The sequence below is a fragment of the Capricornis sumatraensis genome, chromosome 19 (assembly GCF_032405125.1).
Source record: "Capricornis sumatraensis isolate serow.1 chromosome 19, serow.2, whole genome shotgun sequence".
NCBI lineage: Eukaryota > Metazoa > Chordata > Mammalia > Artiodactyla > Bovidae > Capricornis > Capricornis sumatraensis.
This window is the reverse complement of record NC_091087.1, coordinates 24,536,936-24,552,261: the sequence shown is the minus strand read 5'-3', so window position 1 is coordinate 24,552,261 and position 15,326 is coordinate 24,536,936. Positions and strand designations below refer to the sequence as shown.

Genomic DNA, 15,326 nt, shown 5'->3' with positions numbered 1-15,326 from the left:
TCCAGGCAAGAATAATGGAGTGGGTTGCCATTTCCTTCTCCAGGGGATCTTCCTGACCCAGGGATCAAACCCGGGTCTCCCGCATTGTAGGCAGACGCTTTACTGTCTGAGCCACCAGGGAAGTCCAGTCTAGGCAGACCTGTGGGAAATATGGACAGTCTAGGAAATCAGGCTTGTCCTGGTGCTCACCACACACACACAGGACACAGTCTCTGCATTTTATGTGTATACTCTTGTATTTCATGATGCTTGGTGGGTTTCTATATATTGAATATATCATCTCACTTTACACACAGCTGTTGCTTAACTTCTGTGTTGAAGATGAGGAAATTGAAATTCAAAGAGGTTAAGAGTTTGTCAAAAGTCACATCAGAACCCAGGGTTTTTGACTTCCAATTTATTGCTTTTGTTGTTGTTGTTATATCACAGTCCACTAGAAATAGTTTAGTCCAATTCTGGGGGAATGCTGTATAAATTTCACCCACACTGGTGATGCCACCCAGTGAAAATCTTAATAAAATTCTTCTTAGCGGTAACTTTGTGACTGATTAATACCTTTCTGATCATTTTCAGTCCAGAGACTTAAACTCCTCAAAATTTATACCAACGCACTCAGATTTCTCTTTTTGTACATTTGGAAATTTCAATTTGAAATGGCTCTTCTGGGTTATGTATAGAATCATCAAATGAGGCAAACAGCCCACATCAATTTGTAAGAATCCGGTATTTACCATTTCTCATTTAAGAGAAATGTTCCCATATTCCTAACCTCTTTTCCTTTGCATTCAAGAAACCAGGTACAATAAACCATTCCACTAGCTTTCATCAAAAACCTAATTTTTCCCAAAAAATATTTTGATTTAGAGCATAAATAAATTAGGTCCACTGGTTTTCCTTTAGTCATATGTTTAGTTTTCTTCCTCTTATTGTTTTAAAATTTTCAAGTGTGGTACATGCTCATGAACAGACAGCATAGGAATACATAATAAAGGAAAAATGGAGTTTTCTTTGTGGTCAGTTCTCTCACTTTTCCTTCCTGGAGGAAATCGCTGGCTTAATGACTATCTTTCTGGGCCTTTTGCTATGCATTTACAGACTTATACGTTATTGCCTTTTAATGTATTTGCTTATGCACACACATTTTACATAAATGAGAATGCTAATATATATTTACAATGTTTTGCATTTTCATTAAATATATCCTGGACGTATTTACATATCACTGTACATAACTCTACTACATTCCTTTCAAGTGCTGCATATACATTTAATGATGAACAAATTGCTGCCCTTGAAAACAATGAAATAAAATATCTTCAATGAAGTATTTTTTGCTTACATAAGCAAGTATTTTCCTAAGACTCCTAGAAGTAAAATTGCTGAATTAAAAGGCACTTAACATCTTTAGAGTGGACATATTCTGCCAGGCTGCCCTCGAAAAAGGCTGCCCAATCTTAGCAACGAACAACTCTTTCCTCAGGCTTTTTATACACTGGATAGTACCAGTCTCTTCATTTTCCCCACATGATAAAGAATGTGTCTCTTTATTGTTTTAACTCACTTCTCTTCATGTGTTTGTGGCCATTTGTAGCTCTTCCGTGAATCATCTGTTCTTCATTTCTCTGTTGGATTTCTTGTTTTTAACTAATTTAAAGAAAACACTTTATAATGTATGGATTTTAATTCCTTCTTACATATATGGCAAATATGCCATTTGTTTCTTAACTATGCTTATTTTGTATTTTGCCATGCAAAAGTATTTAATTTTTACCAGGGGTGTCTCTGGATTCTGTCCTTTACGGCTTCTTGACCATGTGTCTTATTTAGGAAGGCCTTTCTCTCCTGAGGTTATACAAATAGTTTTCTAAGTTTTCTTCTAATATGATTATTGTTTTGTTTTTTATGTTTAGCTCTTTAATCCATCTGGAAATGATTTTTGTATATGGTGTGAGGTAGGTATCTAACTGTACTTTTTAAATGAATAGTTCATTGTCCCTACACTGATTACTAACCCATCATTTCATATATTAATTCCAGTATTGATACGTGAGTCTGTTTCTGGACTCTACTTTGTTCCATTGATCAAAGAAATTGTCTATTCCTATGCCAATAACCCAGTGTGTTCATTCCTGTAGTTTGATATTGTGTTTTTCTATCTGATTGAGCAAATGTCCCTTGTTGTTCTATTTCAAGTATATCTTAGTTTTTTTAATCAAATGCTCCTCTCGATGAATTTTGGTACTGCATTGTCAGTTTCCATACATTATGCCATTGAGGGTTTTTTTTAGATGGTGCTGAATTTTTAGATTAATTTGGGGATGAATGAGAAGTTTATAACTGAGTCTTCTTATCCAAGGAAAAGACACATCTTTCCATGTCTTCAGATCTTCTTTTATGTTTTTTAATAGTTATATTTACATAGACCTCATAAATTTTCTGGTAAGGTTTATACCAAGGAATTTTAAATATTTTTTTGGTTGTTGCTCTTGTTGCTCTCGTACAAACAAGTTTAATTTTCATTGAATTTTGAAGTCATTGCTACTGGTGCATGAGAGTAATTTGATTTTTGTATATTCATTTCATGTCTGGGTAGCTTACTAAATCATAAAATGATTCTAATTGCTTTATAGCTAATTGTTTTGAACTGTCATATCATATGCAAACAATGATAGTTTGACTTCCTTTTCAGTATTTTTATCTTGTTTTTATTCTTGCTTTACTGTATTGACTAGGATCACTTACAGAGTTTTGCATCAAATCTGTAATAGAAGATACCATCTATGCTTTCAACGTTTTATCAGTAAATATGATATTTACTGTATTAAATAAAGGAAGTTTACCTTCTGTTACTAATGAATTAGCACTATTAGTCAGGAAAGGATGTTGGTAGTTTTGGGCATCTTTTGAAAGAATAGCTTTTCTTCTTTTATTTTTACTTTAGTTTACCTTGTTTTTTCTCTTGCAATTTCCGACCTCTTTTTAGGGTACTATGTGATTGGTTTTTGTAAACATGTTTTAGGTAATTGGAAATAATATGCAACTTTTTTAAAAGGCTGAAAGATACATACATCACCCATATCTATCAATTAAAACTCATTATTTATATTTTTAAAATGTATCTTTATTTTTGTTGTCTTCTTGCTCTGTCATTTTGCATAATAAGTGTTTTAATTTTCCTTTGTAATTGTAGCTTTGTCAGTTTTCTTTTATTTATAACGTATTTTACTTTTTTATACATTTTTATTGCTGTTAATTTTTAGTTTGTGATTTTTCATAATGGCAAATTTTATCACCTTCAGATATAATATAGATCACTTTGTCTTCACTTAGTTCTTGACTTTCTGAAATATTTTTCATATGTATATTAATTTTTGATATATTCTATATTGATTATATAGCATATATATAAAATATACTTTATATATGGATTATATTTTCATATGTATTACATATATTGAATATTATCTATTCAAGTTATATCATCTATCCAATTATATTTGCCCTTTATTTTTATGTATCAATGTATTAAATATTACACACATCATATATTGAGTATTGTTTTTTACTGTTTGTTACGTTTTAAAATTCTTTTAAAATTTTCAATATTTTCTCTTATTTCCTTTTAAACATGTCTTTTCTAGATAACATGCATCTTGGTTTTTTTAACATAGATTTTTTCTTTACTTAAAAGGTAGTATAGCCTATTAGTTCTCATTGTCTATAGTGATGTAATTTAGAGTTCTTTTTCATTTTGTGCTTGCTATTCACCATTATCCCCATTTTTGTGGTCTTTTTGTATTGGTTAGAGATTTTTGGTTCTATTTTCCTAAAACTGCTTTGGAAACCATATGTACTGTTTTTATTCTTTTAGTAGCTACATTAATATTTTAGCAAGCACATTTAAAGTTAAACTGTTACAAAAATTGAAGACTGTAAATTCCCTTGCAGAGTCTTTAGCGGGCTTTTAATTATTTCCCTATTTACTCTTATATGCACTTATTTTTAATATTATCTAAAAGTTTCATTCCAGAATATTGTTAATAGTAGCAATGACATTACTATTAGCATTATTAATGGTATTATTTACTTTATACCTCTGTCTTACAGAAATCCTTTATTAGTAATTATATTACATTTAACTAACATAGTACTGACCATTATTTTGATTTAGATTGTGTTTCTGTGGCTTATTTGCTTTGCACTGTTTGTTACGTTCCAATTCATTGTATATTTTAGATTCTGTTTTCATTTTCCTGTAGTACATCCTCAATTAATTTTTCTGCTTTATTTCCCTGAAAGGCCATGAGTGGTAAACTCTCTGAGTCTTTACTTATCTGAAAGAAACATCTTCATTTGTCTTTACGCTCGATGCAGAACTGTCTTGATTATAAAACCCCAGGTTGAAAACAACTTCTGCAAATCCATATTATCATTTACCTTCTAAAATACTTTGTGGATAATGCAAACATGATCTCTTTTTTTAGTAACAAGATTGCCCATCTTCAGCAACTCATTCTTTCTTATGTGTTTATGATTATAATTCTTACAACTGGCCCATCATAGAAATGAGAGCTTCAATTCATCGTTCCTCATAATAGCTCATTTATAGAGAGCTCTTTTTCGATCAGTGGAAAACAGTTTTCTAACAAGTTTCATGTGTTAGCCAGAAGTTCCAATTTCTGATGCTCTGTTTATGAATGATGCAGTTAGTTCGTGAGTTCTAAAGCATGCTGTGAATTTTCTTCCACTTATGCTAATAATATGTCTAACCTGCTGGGCAGTGAGGATTTCCCTACTGTTTGTTCTCAGGGAAGTAAAGCCTGAATGGCAGTCTCTTCCTCATATCCTGGACTGTCAGATCAGTAGATCCGCAGCTGGCTAAAGTCCTTGTTATTGTTGTTGTTTGGTCACCAAGTCGTGTCTGACTCTTTTGTGACCTCAGGGACTATAGCCCGCCAGCCTCCTCTGTCCATAGGATTTCCCAGGTGTGAATACTGGAGTGGGTGGCCATTTCATTCTCCAGGCGATCTTCCCAACCCACAGAGAAAACCCACGTCTCCTGCGTTGCAGGCAGATTCTTTACCACTGAGCCACTGGGGAAGCCCAATGTCTTCCTTGAGTTACTTAAAAAAAAACACTTTGCGATCTTGCTAAGAATGGTTGTGAATGCTCTTGTAGTCCACCTGATTTCTTATCAGCATGTGATCTCTCATGCTTTTGAACTTCCCTATCCCCTTCTCTCCAAACCCGAAGTTGCAGTGAGAAATTCAAGACTGTCAGATAAATGCTAAAGCCATAGTTCCACAGACTGGGGGCACATCAACCACATTGTGCTTTAACCTCCTTGGCCAAGGAGTCTAACCTAATGTCTGCAAATCCTCTGAGACTTGTTAGACTCACTCAGTGATTCTGTGACTTCCTTTGGGACTCCTTCTCAAGGTTAGATCTGACTGTAGTACCAGATTCTGAAACCCTCTCTCCCACTTCAAATCATCTTGTAATCTTTCTTGAGCTTCCATGCCAAGGAGCCTACTTTCCCTTAGGTGTGATCTCTAATTGCTACCCTAGCTGCCTCTAGCATCCTAGGGCTTGGAGGTCAGCATCTCCACTGGCCCTTCGACACAAAAGTTGCATCCCACTTGGCTATCTTAGAATAAGATGCATCAAGAGGGCATCTGCAGATGAAGAGTGCAGGCTGATGCAACTGATTCTGGTCATTGGGTCACTCTGTGTGTGCTTCTGTCTCGGTCCCTTTTAGGTGGGAGGACATACCATGCTCCCCATTCGCTGGATGCCCCCTGAAAGCATCATGTACCGGAAGTTCACTACGGAGAGTGATGTGTGGAGCTTTGGGGTGATTCTCTGGGAGATCTTCACCTATGGAAAGCAGCCATGGTTCCAGCTCTCAAACACAGAAGTATGGAAGGGGGCAGATGCCTGGAGGAGTGATGGGGTGGGGGGAGGGGATAGTTAAGGAGTTTGGAATGGACATGTTGACACTGCTATATTTTAAATGGATAACCAACAAGGACCTACTGTGCAGCACAAGGAATTCTGCTCAGTGTTATGGGGCAGCCTGGATGGAGGGGACTGGGGGAGAGTGGATGCATGTATACGTATGATTGAGTTGCCTGAGTTTACCTGAAACTGTCACAACACTGTTAATTGTCTATACCCCAATATAAAACAAAAAGTTTAAAAAAAGGAAAGAAAGGGGCAGGTGGGAACCGTGACCTGTGGGAGGCTGATAAAAGATATCTGAAGCCAGCTCCTTGACAAGAGTGTGCAAAACACTGGGTGGGTTTTGACGCTAGCAGAGCAAATGTCGGCAGAAGCAGGAGAAGAGTGACCTTCTTGATAGGAAAAAGAAAAAAAGCATAACTGTAGGAAATGTGCTGTGATTGTCAGGAGAGCATGAAGTCAGATGGCGAAATTGAGATGCAAGGCACAGCTCTGTTTGCTCTGCTACACTTAAAAAAATCACAAAAGTTTCACTAAGACAGAAAGTGAAAACAAAAAAACAACTATGAGGTTTTTCAACTGTGCCGTCTTGTGGAAGCACCTACTGCTAAGTCCACCAGATCATCTGGGTCCCCAGAGGCGTTAGGCAGGCCAAGCCCAGAGATGTGCTGGAAGGTGGATGGGGAAGGCAAATTTCATGCACCTGATAGAGCTGTGTGTGGACTTCCGGGAGTAAGATGAATCATAGTATTAAATGTAGTGATAATCACGTTATACCTTTTTATACTTTTGATGTACAGTATTAATAAAAAGTGCTAGCCATCAAATTGAATAACAGCTCACATTTAAAGCCAGGCATTTTCCGAAGCACATTAGCCTGTATTAACTCAGGACTTTTCACACAAATGCTTGTTGAAACTCAAGACAAAGGAAGGGGTACTGCTTGGGGTTCTGGAGTGGATTGGCCTGGTCTCAGAGGTGAAAGCTTCTGCCTGGAGAAGGCCTGGGCTGTGGTGCAGAACAAGATGCTTCTCAGTGACTGTGTTGCCCCAGGGAACTCAGTCCAGTTTGTAGGCAGTAAAGGGCTGGGTCTCCCAACCCAGCAGAACTATAAAAGATTGCAGTCTATGGTCTGTTTTCTGGGAAAACATGAACACGAGGACCTTTTAATATTAGAATACTATCTAAATATTCCAGAAAGTGTCTTTCTTTTTGGAAGCTATGTTCATGTTGGCTTTCCTGTACCCTGACCATTTAATTAAGTAAATATCAAAGGCTGAAAAGAAGGCATTTCTTTAAACTTATAATATGTTATCATTTGGAAATGGAATGGGTCCTGACGACATTTCCCAAAGCAGGAAAATATATTTTAATAACTTTTCTTAGAAAAATGAAAGTGTGTATATCAAAACTCATTTGTTATGGTGCTTCATGGGCTTCCCTGGTAGCTCACATGGTAAAAAATCTGCCTACAATTTAGGAGACCTGGGTTCCATCCCTGGGTTGGGAAAATCCCCAGGAGAAGGGCATGGCAACCCACTCTAGTATTCTTGCCTGGAGAATTCCATGGACAGAGGAGCCTGGTGGGCTACAGTCTAGGGGACTGCAAAGAGCTGGAAATGACTGACAGGCTAACACAGACACATACAAAACTATTGTTTTCCTGGGTAGGGGGTGGTGGTAAACACACACACACACACACACACACACACGAATGCATATACACATATCCGTGTGTACACATCCTGGCACATTTGCATGCACTCAGGCACACGAAGCATCCTGATCACAGCCCCCATGTAGTTTTCCGTCTCTAGTGGAAAGGGGGACTCTAGGCTGAGGGCTCTATTGGTCTCAACAGACAATCTGTCCTGGATGTCTAACCTGCCTCAGCTTCGGAAACAAGGTCATTTCTGACACTCCTTAGTTAGGCATTGGCCTTGAAGGTGGGCTTCCTACCTCCCCGCCCCCTCCCCCTGCCCCCAGTTTCCTTGTCCACTCCACCCACCCCAGCAGTCAAGTCCTAGAAGTCACTGATCATGAATTTCTCTATCAAATTGGCAATCTGGAGAGGGGGAGACATCCCAGTGCTTTTAATATTAGCCCTAGCAGCCACTCCTTCAGTTTCCACTAGACCTCTTTTCATGGAGGTGAAGGTAATAGAGGATGGAGACAAGGCTCAAATAAAAGCAGGGAACATGAGCAGCGGGAGAGCCATCAGACTGGCCAAGAACAGAGCCTAGTGGGCCTTTGCAGACTGGGAAGACCAAGAGAGTGCGGACACAGGGATTGTTTGACAAGCTGCCCCAGAGAGACCTGGGCTACGCTGCAGACAAGGTGCTGGTGGGGGCAGCCTAGGGAGGTAAAAGCTACACATACAGCGGCTTCCCTGCTGGCCCAGTGGTTAAGAGTCCATCTACCAGTGCAGGGGGTGTGGGTTCCATCCCTGGTCAGGGAACTAGGTCCCACATCCCATGCGGCACATTCAAAAAGTAAAAATAAGTAAATAAGTAAAAAAGACTACAGATAGACTAATGGGGACCAAAGGGGGAAATGTGAAGTTTGCCAAGAAGTTTAATCATATTTTTCCATTGCATCCTAAGGAAAAACCCAAACAAACTTTCTGGCCAACCCAATAATACTTTTCACGTTCTCTACTAGAAATGCACGCATGTTGTCACTTCAGTTGTGTCCGACTCTGCAATGCCAGGCTCCTCCGTCCAAGGGATTCTCCAGGCAAGAATACTGGAGTGGGTTGCCATGCACTCCTCCAGGGGATCTTCCCAACCCAGGGATCAAACCCAAGTCTCTAGCATCTCCTGGATTGGCACGCAGGTTCTTTACCACTGAACCACCAGGAAAGCACTTGCCTAGAGACGATTCTGTGTGTTTTTATCATCACAGTTTTTCTTCAAATGAGGAAACTGTAGTTTGGAGTCAGTAAGCTGCCCAAGGTTACATAGTGAGAGTTAGGAAGAAGTTCAAATAACCTGAGAACTGGAAGATGGAATCTTAAAAATTCACAGTGGCAGCAAATAAGTCACTCTGAGGAATTGGACTTCAACCACAAATTACAGGCATGGTCCTGAGTTTCCAGTTGGGGATGGTCCAACTATACATTACCTGCTTTCTTCCTGCTCCTCCTTGTGGCCTCCCCTTTGGTACACTGAGTCAGACAATCCTTTTTCCTCCTCATTTGGTCCTTAAAGGAGTTGGTCAAGGGATGGTACCCATCTTACAGGTAAGGATACTGAGATCCTATGAGGCCAGTTGACTTTCTCTGGCCACCCAGCTCAGCAATGGTGAATCAGGCAGTTGGTCCCAGTGTTAAGGACTTTTAAAGAAATAGAGAAAGTAGAATTGATACATATGTTGTCATCAGTTCAGTTCAATATCAAGTATAAAATAGATAGTTAGTGGGATGTTGCTATATAACACAGGGCACCCAGACTGGTGCTCTGTGATGACCTCCTAGAGGGGCAGGATGGAGATGTTAGGAAAGAGCCTGAAGGGGGAGAGGAGATATATATATATGTATACACACACCCCCTGGGTTCAGTCCCTAAGTTGGGAAGATCCCCTGGAAAAGGGAATGGCAACCCACTCCAGTATTCTTGCCTGGCAAATTCCTTCCACAGGGGAACTTGGTGGGCTGCAGCCCTTGTGTGTGTGTGTGTGTGTGTGTGTGTGTATGACTGATTCACGTTGTTATATGGCAGAAACAAGCACAACATTGTAAAGCAATTATCCTCCAATTTAAATAGGCAGAGATGGAGTGCAAAGGGCAGCAGGGGCCTGGACCAGCCAATGCTGGGTCCTAGCACTTGGAACTCATGCCCAGGACAGACGAGCAACTCTGATCTCCAGCCCAGTCTTTACTGAAGAGCATCACTGAAGTCGCAGCCTTCTGCTGAGTTTGAGCCGCTGGGCCACAGCTGAGCGTTGGCGATGACTTCCTTGTTCTCTCCCCTTTTCCAGGTCATCGAGTGCATCACCCAAGGCCGTGTTTTGGAGCGGCCCCGAGTCTGCCCCAAAGAGGTGTATGACGTCATGCTGGGGTGCTGGCAGAGGGAACCGCAGCAGCGGCTGAACATCAAGGAAATCTACAAGATCCTCCATGCTTTGGGGAAAGCCACCCCCATCTACCTGGACATCCTCGGCTAGCAGTGGCCAGTGGTCACAAATCCATATTCTGTTGCCTCTTCTCTCCTGGCCTCACCCCATCCCTCTTTTCCACCTCACAGACTATTTTCTTCCATCCTTGACTGAAGCAAACATCTTCATATAAACTCAAGTGCCTGCTACACATACAACACTGAAAAAGAAAGAGAAAAACCCTGTAAGGCAGTTTGGCATATATATATATATATATATATTTATATAGCTAACTATCTATCTATCTATATCTACAGAGAGATACCCTCTTCTCTAATGCACAGAGAAGCTGCTGATACAGAAACCACAAGACTGTAATGACAACCCAGAAAATCTTACCTATTATGAACGCAATTGGAAATTTGTGTAGGTGTAGGCTGTGGCCTGTATTTCTTCAGCTCCGTCTTTTGAGAGCGGAAGATCTTAAAGATGCAGAGAGACAATCTTTGTGTTGGGATGGGAGGAGCTGGGGAGGAGTGCCAACCACTTCTGCACAGGTGTGATCACCTGCACAGGTGTGTTAGCCTCAAGCTCTACAGGGCAGACCATGTCATCAGGGTCAGCAAGGAAAGAACACCAGACCAGGGGCCGCTGGAACATCTCACACCTCCCCTGACCATCGTCTCCACCGCCTTCCTCCTCTCCACCACTTCCAGACTATTTTCTAACTTGTCCTTTCTGGAAAGTACAGTCCTCATGCTTTGGGGAGTCAACAACGGCACCTACAGGTAAACACTGAACAAACAACAGCGAAACAGGAAGCCACGGCGACAGTGGCCTACATCCATCTGGGTGAAAACCGCGCCTTCCTTTCTAAATCTGAAAGAGCTGTGTCATCTGTCCTCTGAACGTCAAAGACTGGACTTTCTGGATTTAACGAGCCACAGAATTAAAAGCCGAAATCTGAACCCTGTCATGGCACTGCCTTCTGTCTTTCCATCAGGCAAAGACTCCTTGGCCTCGCCTCCCACATTCAGGCTACTGGGGAGATAAGGGGGGTTTTGGACATCCCCCGTGTTGTCTGTAAATGTGGCTATAGCAGGGTTCCAACAGCAGGAGAGTTCATGCCTTGCAGGTGTTTGAAGGTGTGCCCCTCTGGGGCCTCTGTGTCTCATCCTGTCTTCTCTAGATTCTAGCTCCCACTTCTCGGGAGCTCTGTTAAGCCCCAGGTAAACCCCGTTGCTGGAAAAGGGGGCCAGGTCCAGCCAGAGGCACTGGCCGTGCTTGTTTCAGAGAGTCGGGTGATGGTGTGGGCAGGAGCCAGCAGGGGAGAATCTGTTTGGCACCTGCACCTGGCCCCTCGGCATTCCCCTCACGTTTCCAGCCCCTGGAAGGATTGATGCATCTGCCTTTGAGCTGCTGTGAAAATGCAGGGACTGAGGAATCGCTTTTGTGGGCTTGGGGCGGGGGAGGGGCCGAGGCTGCTTTGGGAGGCATCCAATGGCCACCACCGCAGGCTGGGCATCTTAATGAGGACGGAGCCCTGACCAGGGAGAGAGAACGAAGAAGCATCTGGGCTGGGGCCAGCTGCCTCTGCCCCGGCACCAGGGAGATCACTGCCTTCTCAGTGCCTGCTGTCAAGGACCGTGAGGGGCTGGGTCTCTGGGCCCCCTGACCCATGACCACAAGAGGCCCGTGGAAACAGACAGCCTGGCCCCAGGGAGCCCTCCCGTGGGGGGGAGAGGCTGTGCTTCTCCCAGGCCACCGGCCCTTCCACCTCGCCCCAGGCACAGAGCTACCGAATGGACTGGCCTTTTGCCCAACTGGCATCTCCAGGTCCCCTGACCTGCCCCCCTCTCTGCCAGCTTAAGGGACAATTGGCAGCCTGGACATTCTGGTCAGCTGCTGGACAGTCATCCTGCATGGGGTTCAGGAGACTGAATTCTGTGTTTGTGGCTTTGCTTCTCTTTTTAAGACCCACAAATATTTTTATTCAGATAGAAAAGAGCAGCGCTCAGGCGGTGGGGCATGGGTGGGCTTTGGGGATGGGTGAGGCTGCTGAGTGGGCTGCAAGGGGTTGGGGGGGGAGTCGGAGTTGGGTGTGGGTTTTCTCGCTGTGCTATGCTCCCCGCCCCTAGGACTTTTGAGAAGAGCTCTTGGGATGGACCATCTCCAAGGAATCCTGTGCTGTCCTACGGCAGTAACCCCTTGGGCCACTCTAGGGCTGCTGATGCTGGGTTGAACACTGCGGTCTGGCTCAGTCCTAGCTAAATGAAAGACAGGTGATCCAGGAGGGAATGGGCAGGAGGTCCTGGGAGGAGTTTTCTCTTAGTGAGAGATGAGTCCCCAAGGTTCCTGTTGCTGCCTCATCCCCAACCCCCCAACACATACACTGTGTGGCTTCCATCTTCCTGTCTGTGTGTTCCTAGAACCTACGTTCCTAGAACCTCAGAGTCTCTGGTGGTCTCGAAGATGGGGAGGTGAGAAGGGATCAGTGGGCAACTGGGAATTCAGAATGTAGCAAGGTTTCAATACAGGGTGCTGAGTCCTCCTGGTCTGATGAAAGAAGGCAATTCCTTTACCAGCACGGAGGCTGGTGTTGTCAGATTTCCCTCATCCTAGTCCCGCGGGCATCTGTGTTGGCCTGGGGGTCATGCCCTCGTTATATCCGTTGTCGGCAGCTGCCTCCTGTAAGAGTCCGAGATGAAGGATACAGAGGCGGAGGGCTTGCTTTCTCGCTGCCCTTGCTGTGCGCTCTGTGTCGAGTCTGCACTTTGGCTTATTAACCTCGGCGGGCAGCAAACATCAAGAGTCTTTTTGGAAAGTGAAGGAGGCAGAGGATGGGGCTGCAGCAATGGAAAGGGTCCTCGGGGCTCTGGGGTGAGTCAAGTAGGCGTCTCCTTCTGTAGAGGGGCGGGACTGAGAAGGCTCGCCCGGGTCTCCGTGTCTCCATCTGCGACAGGCAAGATGTTCTTGCTCAACTCTGGCCCCTCCTTTGTTCTGAGATTCTTAGAATCAGCCCTAAATCTCTGTGCCCGTTTCCTTAGGGCCACTCTGGACTGCCAGGGGGTGCCCTCTGTAGACTCTGAGTGGGTGGGGGCAGTTGCCTCAGAGGGCTCATCCTTCTGAACGTGGGTGGCTTCCGAGAAGACTCTCCTACCCTCCTTGCCAGTCACAACGCTGCAGGGCTGAAGTGCCCGAGGTCACTTTAGGTCTCCTTCACCCTCCTAGCCTCCCTGCACACTCAAAAAGCCCTGGTAAAGGGTTATTTATTTGCTTATTTATTTTTAAAGAGCTGGAGGTGGTTAGATGGGTTTTGAAATGACACCCCATTAGCCAATATGGCCACCCCCATCTAGTTCAATCTCATGGCCTGCTACCAAACTCCACAGTTTAGAAGTCCATGCCGGAGTGACTGGGAGGGGTGTAGCATCACGCGAGCTCCTTTGTAGCTGTGGTGGATGCGCGAGTTCCCCCAGGCTTGTCTCCCTGCCACACCCTCCTCACCTGGTCCCCCCCAGACTGAGTGTGAGTGAGTTGCTGTTAGATGCCCACCTGGGAATAGGGTGCCATGGCCAGGGGTCTTTCCAGTTCTTCTTGACTTTGGCAGTGAACCCAATGCTGTCCTCTAATTACACCCTTGACCTCTGAGTGGATCTTGAGGGTCACTAAGCCTCGTTCAGTTAACAGACAAAAATTTTGATATTTCCCCCACTCAGAAGATGGTGTGCAAATCATCCCTGGAAAGAGACCTCCTACGGGAGGCAAAGGTTCCTTGGTCCTTCTGGGTTCAGATTGACCATGACTCTCTTTCTCCTCTGATGCTTACTTTGTGGACTACACTAGTGCAACTATTTTTGGTGCTAAATACTACAGAAACCAACACCAACGGTAGAACAGCCAGCCAGCCCATTTTTAGTGCTGTTTGAGACTCAACTCAGAAGCAAAAGCAGCTCAGTCTTGCCTAGAAAGCACAGGATACATGGGAATTTAGATGATGACATGGAGTGGTGGAAAGACCTCTGAGATTCCTGCCTTTGCTCTAGTTTCTCAGGGGATGTTGGCCAAGTCAGCTAGTCTCACAGATTGTCCTGTTTCTCATCTGAGGCATTTAGAAAGTTGGAATGGTTACCCTCAAGGTCTCTTTCAGTTAAAAAAATGTTGTGTTGTGTTCACACTTTTTTTTTTTTTTAAGACTTGCTTGTTAGAAATAAGAAGGAAAATAAAAGATAGGTAAGGAGGAGAAGGAGGGAGCATTATCAGTGGTTAAGATATTGATTATAGAAGCCAAATCAGACAGGCTCAGTGATGATTAGGTCTGGGGGTTGTTGGTGGAGGGAAGTCAAGCAGACAAGCCCAGGACCCAATTTTCATACTTTTAAGGAAGGCTGCCAACTGGCCCCTTGGGTGATCTTACCAACCTGTCCCCCTCAACTGGTCAAGCTACTCCATTCAACACCAACATACCCAAAGTTGGCAGAAACTGTTCCAAGACTTGGAGACAGTGTGCCTGCTTACTCCTCATACAGGCTGCTGGCAATCTGAGTCAAAATTAAAGAGATCTTTTATTTCACCTGCTATTGTGAGGACCTAGGGTGTTGACAAGACATCAGTGTTTTAACTGGCAGACTGTTCATCAAAGTTTTGCTCTACCCAGGCATGATGAGAGATTTCCTTGCCATGCTTCCAAACCAAACAGCAGCAGTATTGTTTTCACTCAAGGTGTGGTTGTTACTATGGATGGTCTTGAGGTCTGGGGCCTTGCTTGTGCTTTGCTCAGCGTCTGGAGCAGAGAAATATCTATAGATGTTTGTCGCATGAGCCCATGTGCTGCCAGTCTACAGAGCTGCCCTCAAATGCCCCTGGACTGTCTATTGTTAGCTTTGGCTGGGAGCCAGCCTGCTATTGTGCCCACAGCAGTTGCCTTAGAGTGAAAAATGATTCTGTAACCAATAAGGTTTTGATTCCTGGAGCACCAGTATCTTCTTTGATATCCATCTTTTTTTTTTTTTTTTTTTGCCATACTTAATAAGTTTCAAAGGAAGATTCCAAGTCTTGTACCATCATTAAGATATCAGTATAGGCTTTAGAACATGTTTTGGGATTGCTTAACATCACTGGGAATCATCTTAAGTCATCTTGAGGGGAGTGAGTGAATGATAGTCACTCAGTCCTGTCTGGCTCTTTGCGACCCCATGGACTGTAGCCTGACAGGCTCCTCTGTCCATGGAATTCTCCAGGCAAGAATACTGGAATGGGTTGCCATTTCC

General features: G+C 43.4%; 1 protein-coding gene across 4 annotated transcripts in view; it reads left to right on the top strand.

Moving 5' to 3' along the window:
* The window catches only part of NTRK3 (neurotrophic receptor tyrosine kinase 3), a 414,880-nt gene extending 404,755 nt beyond the window's left edge, over positions 1-10,125 (top strand). For 2 of the 4 annotated variants that reach the window (XM_068990811.1, XM_068990810.1), the window contains 3 exons: positions 1,911-1,952; positions 5,759-5,917; positions 9,940-10,125. In XM_068990811.1, the coding sequence (XP_068846912.1) occupies positions 1,911-1,952; positions 5,759-5,917; positions 9,940-10,125 (387 nt within the window). The remainder of the gene's footprint in view (positions 1-1,910; positions 1,953-5,758; positions 5,918-9,939) is intronic. The other 2 variants (XM_068990813.1, XM_068990812.1) reach the window with 1 other exon arrangement.
* The last annotated feature ends 5,201 nt before the right edge of the window (positions 10,126-15,326 follow it).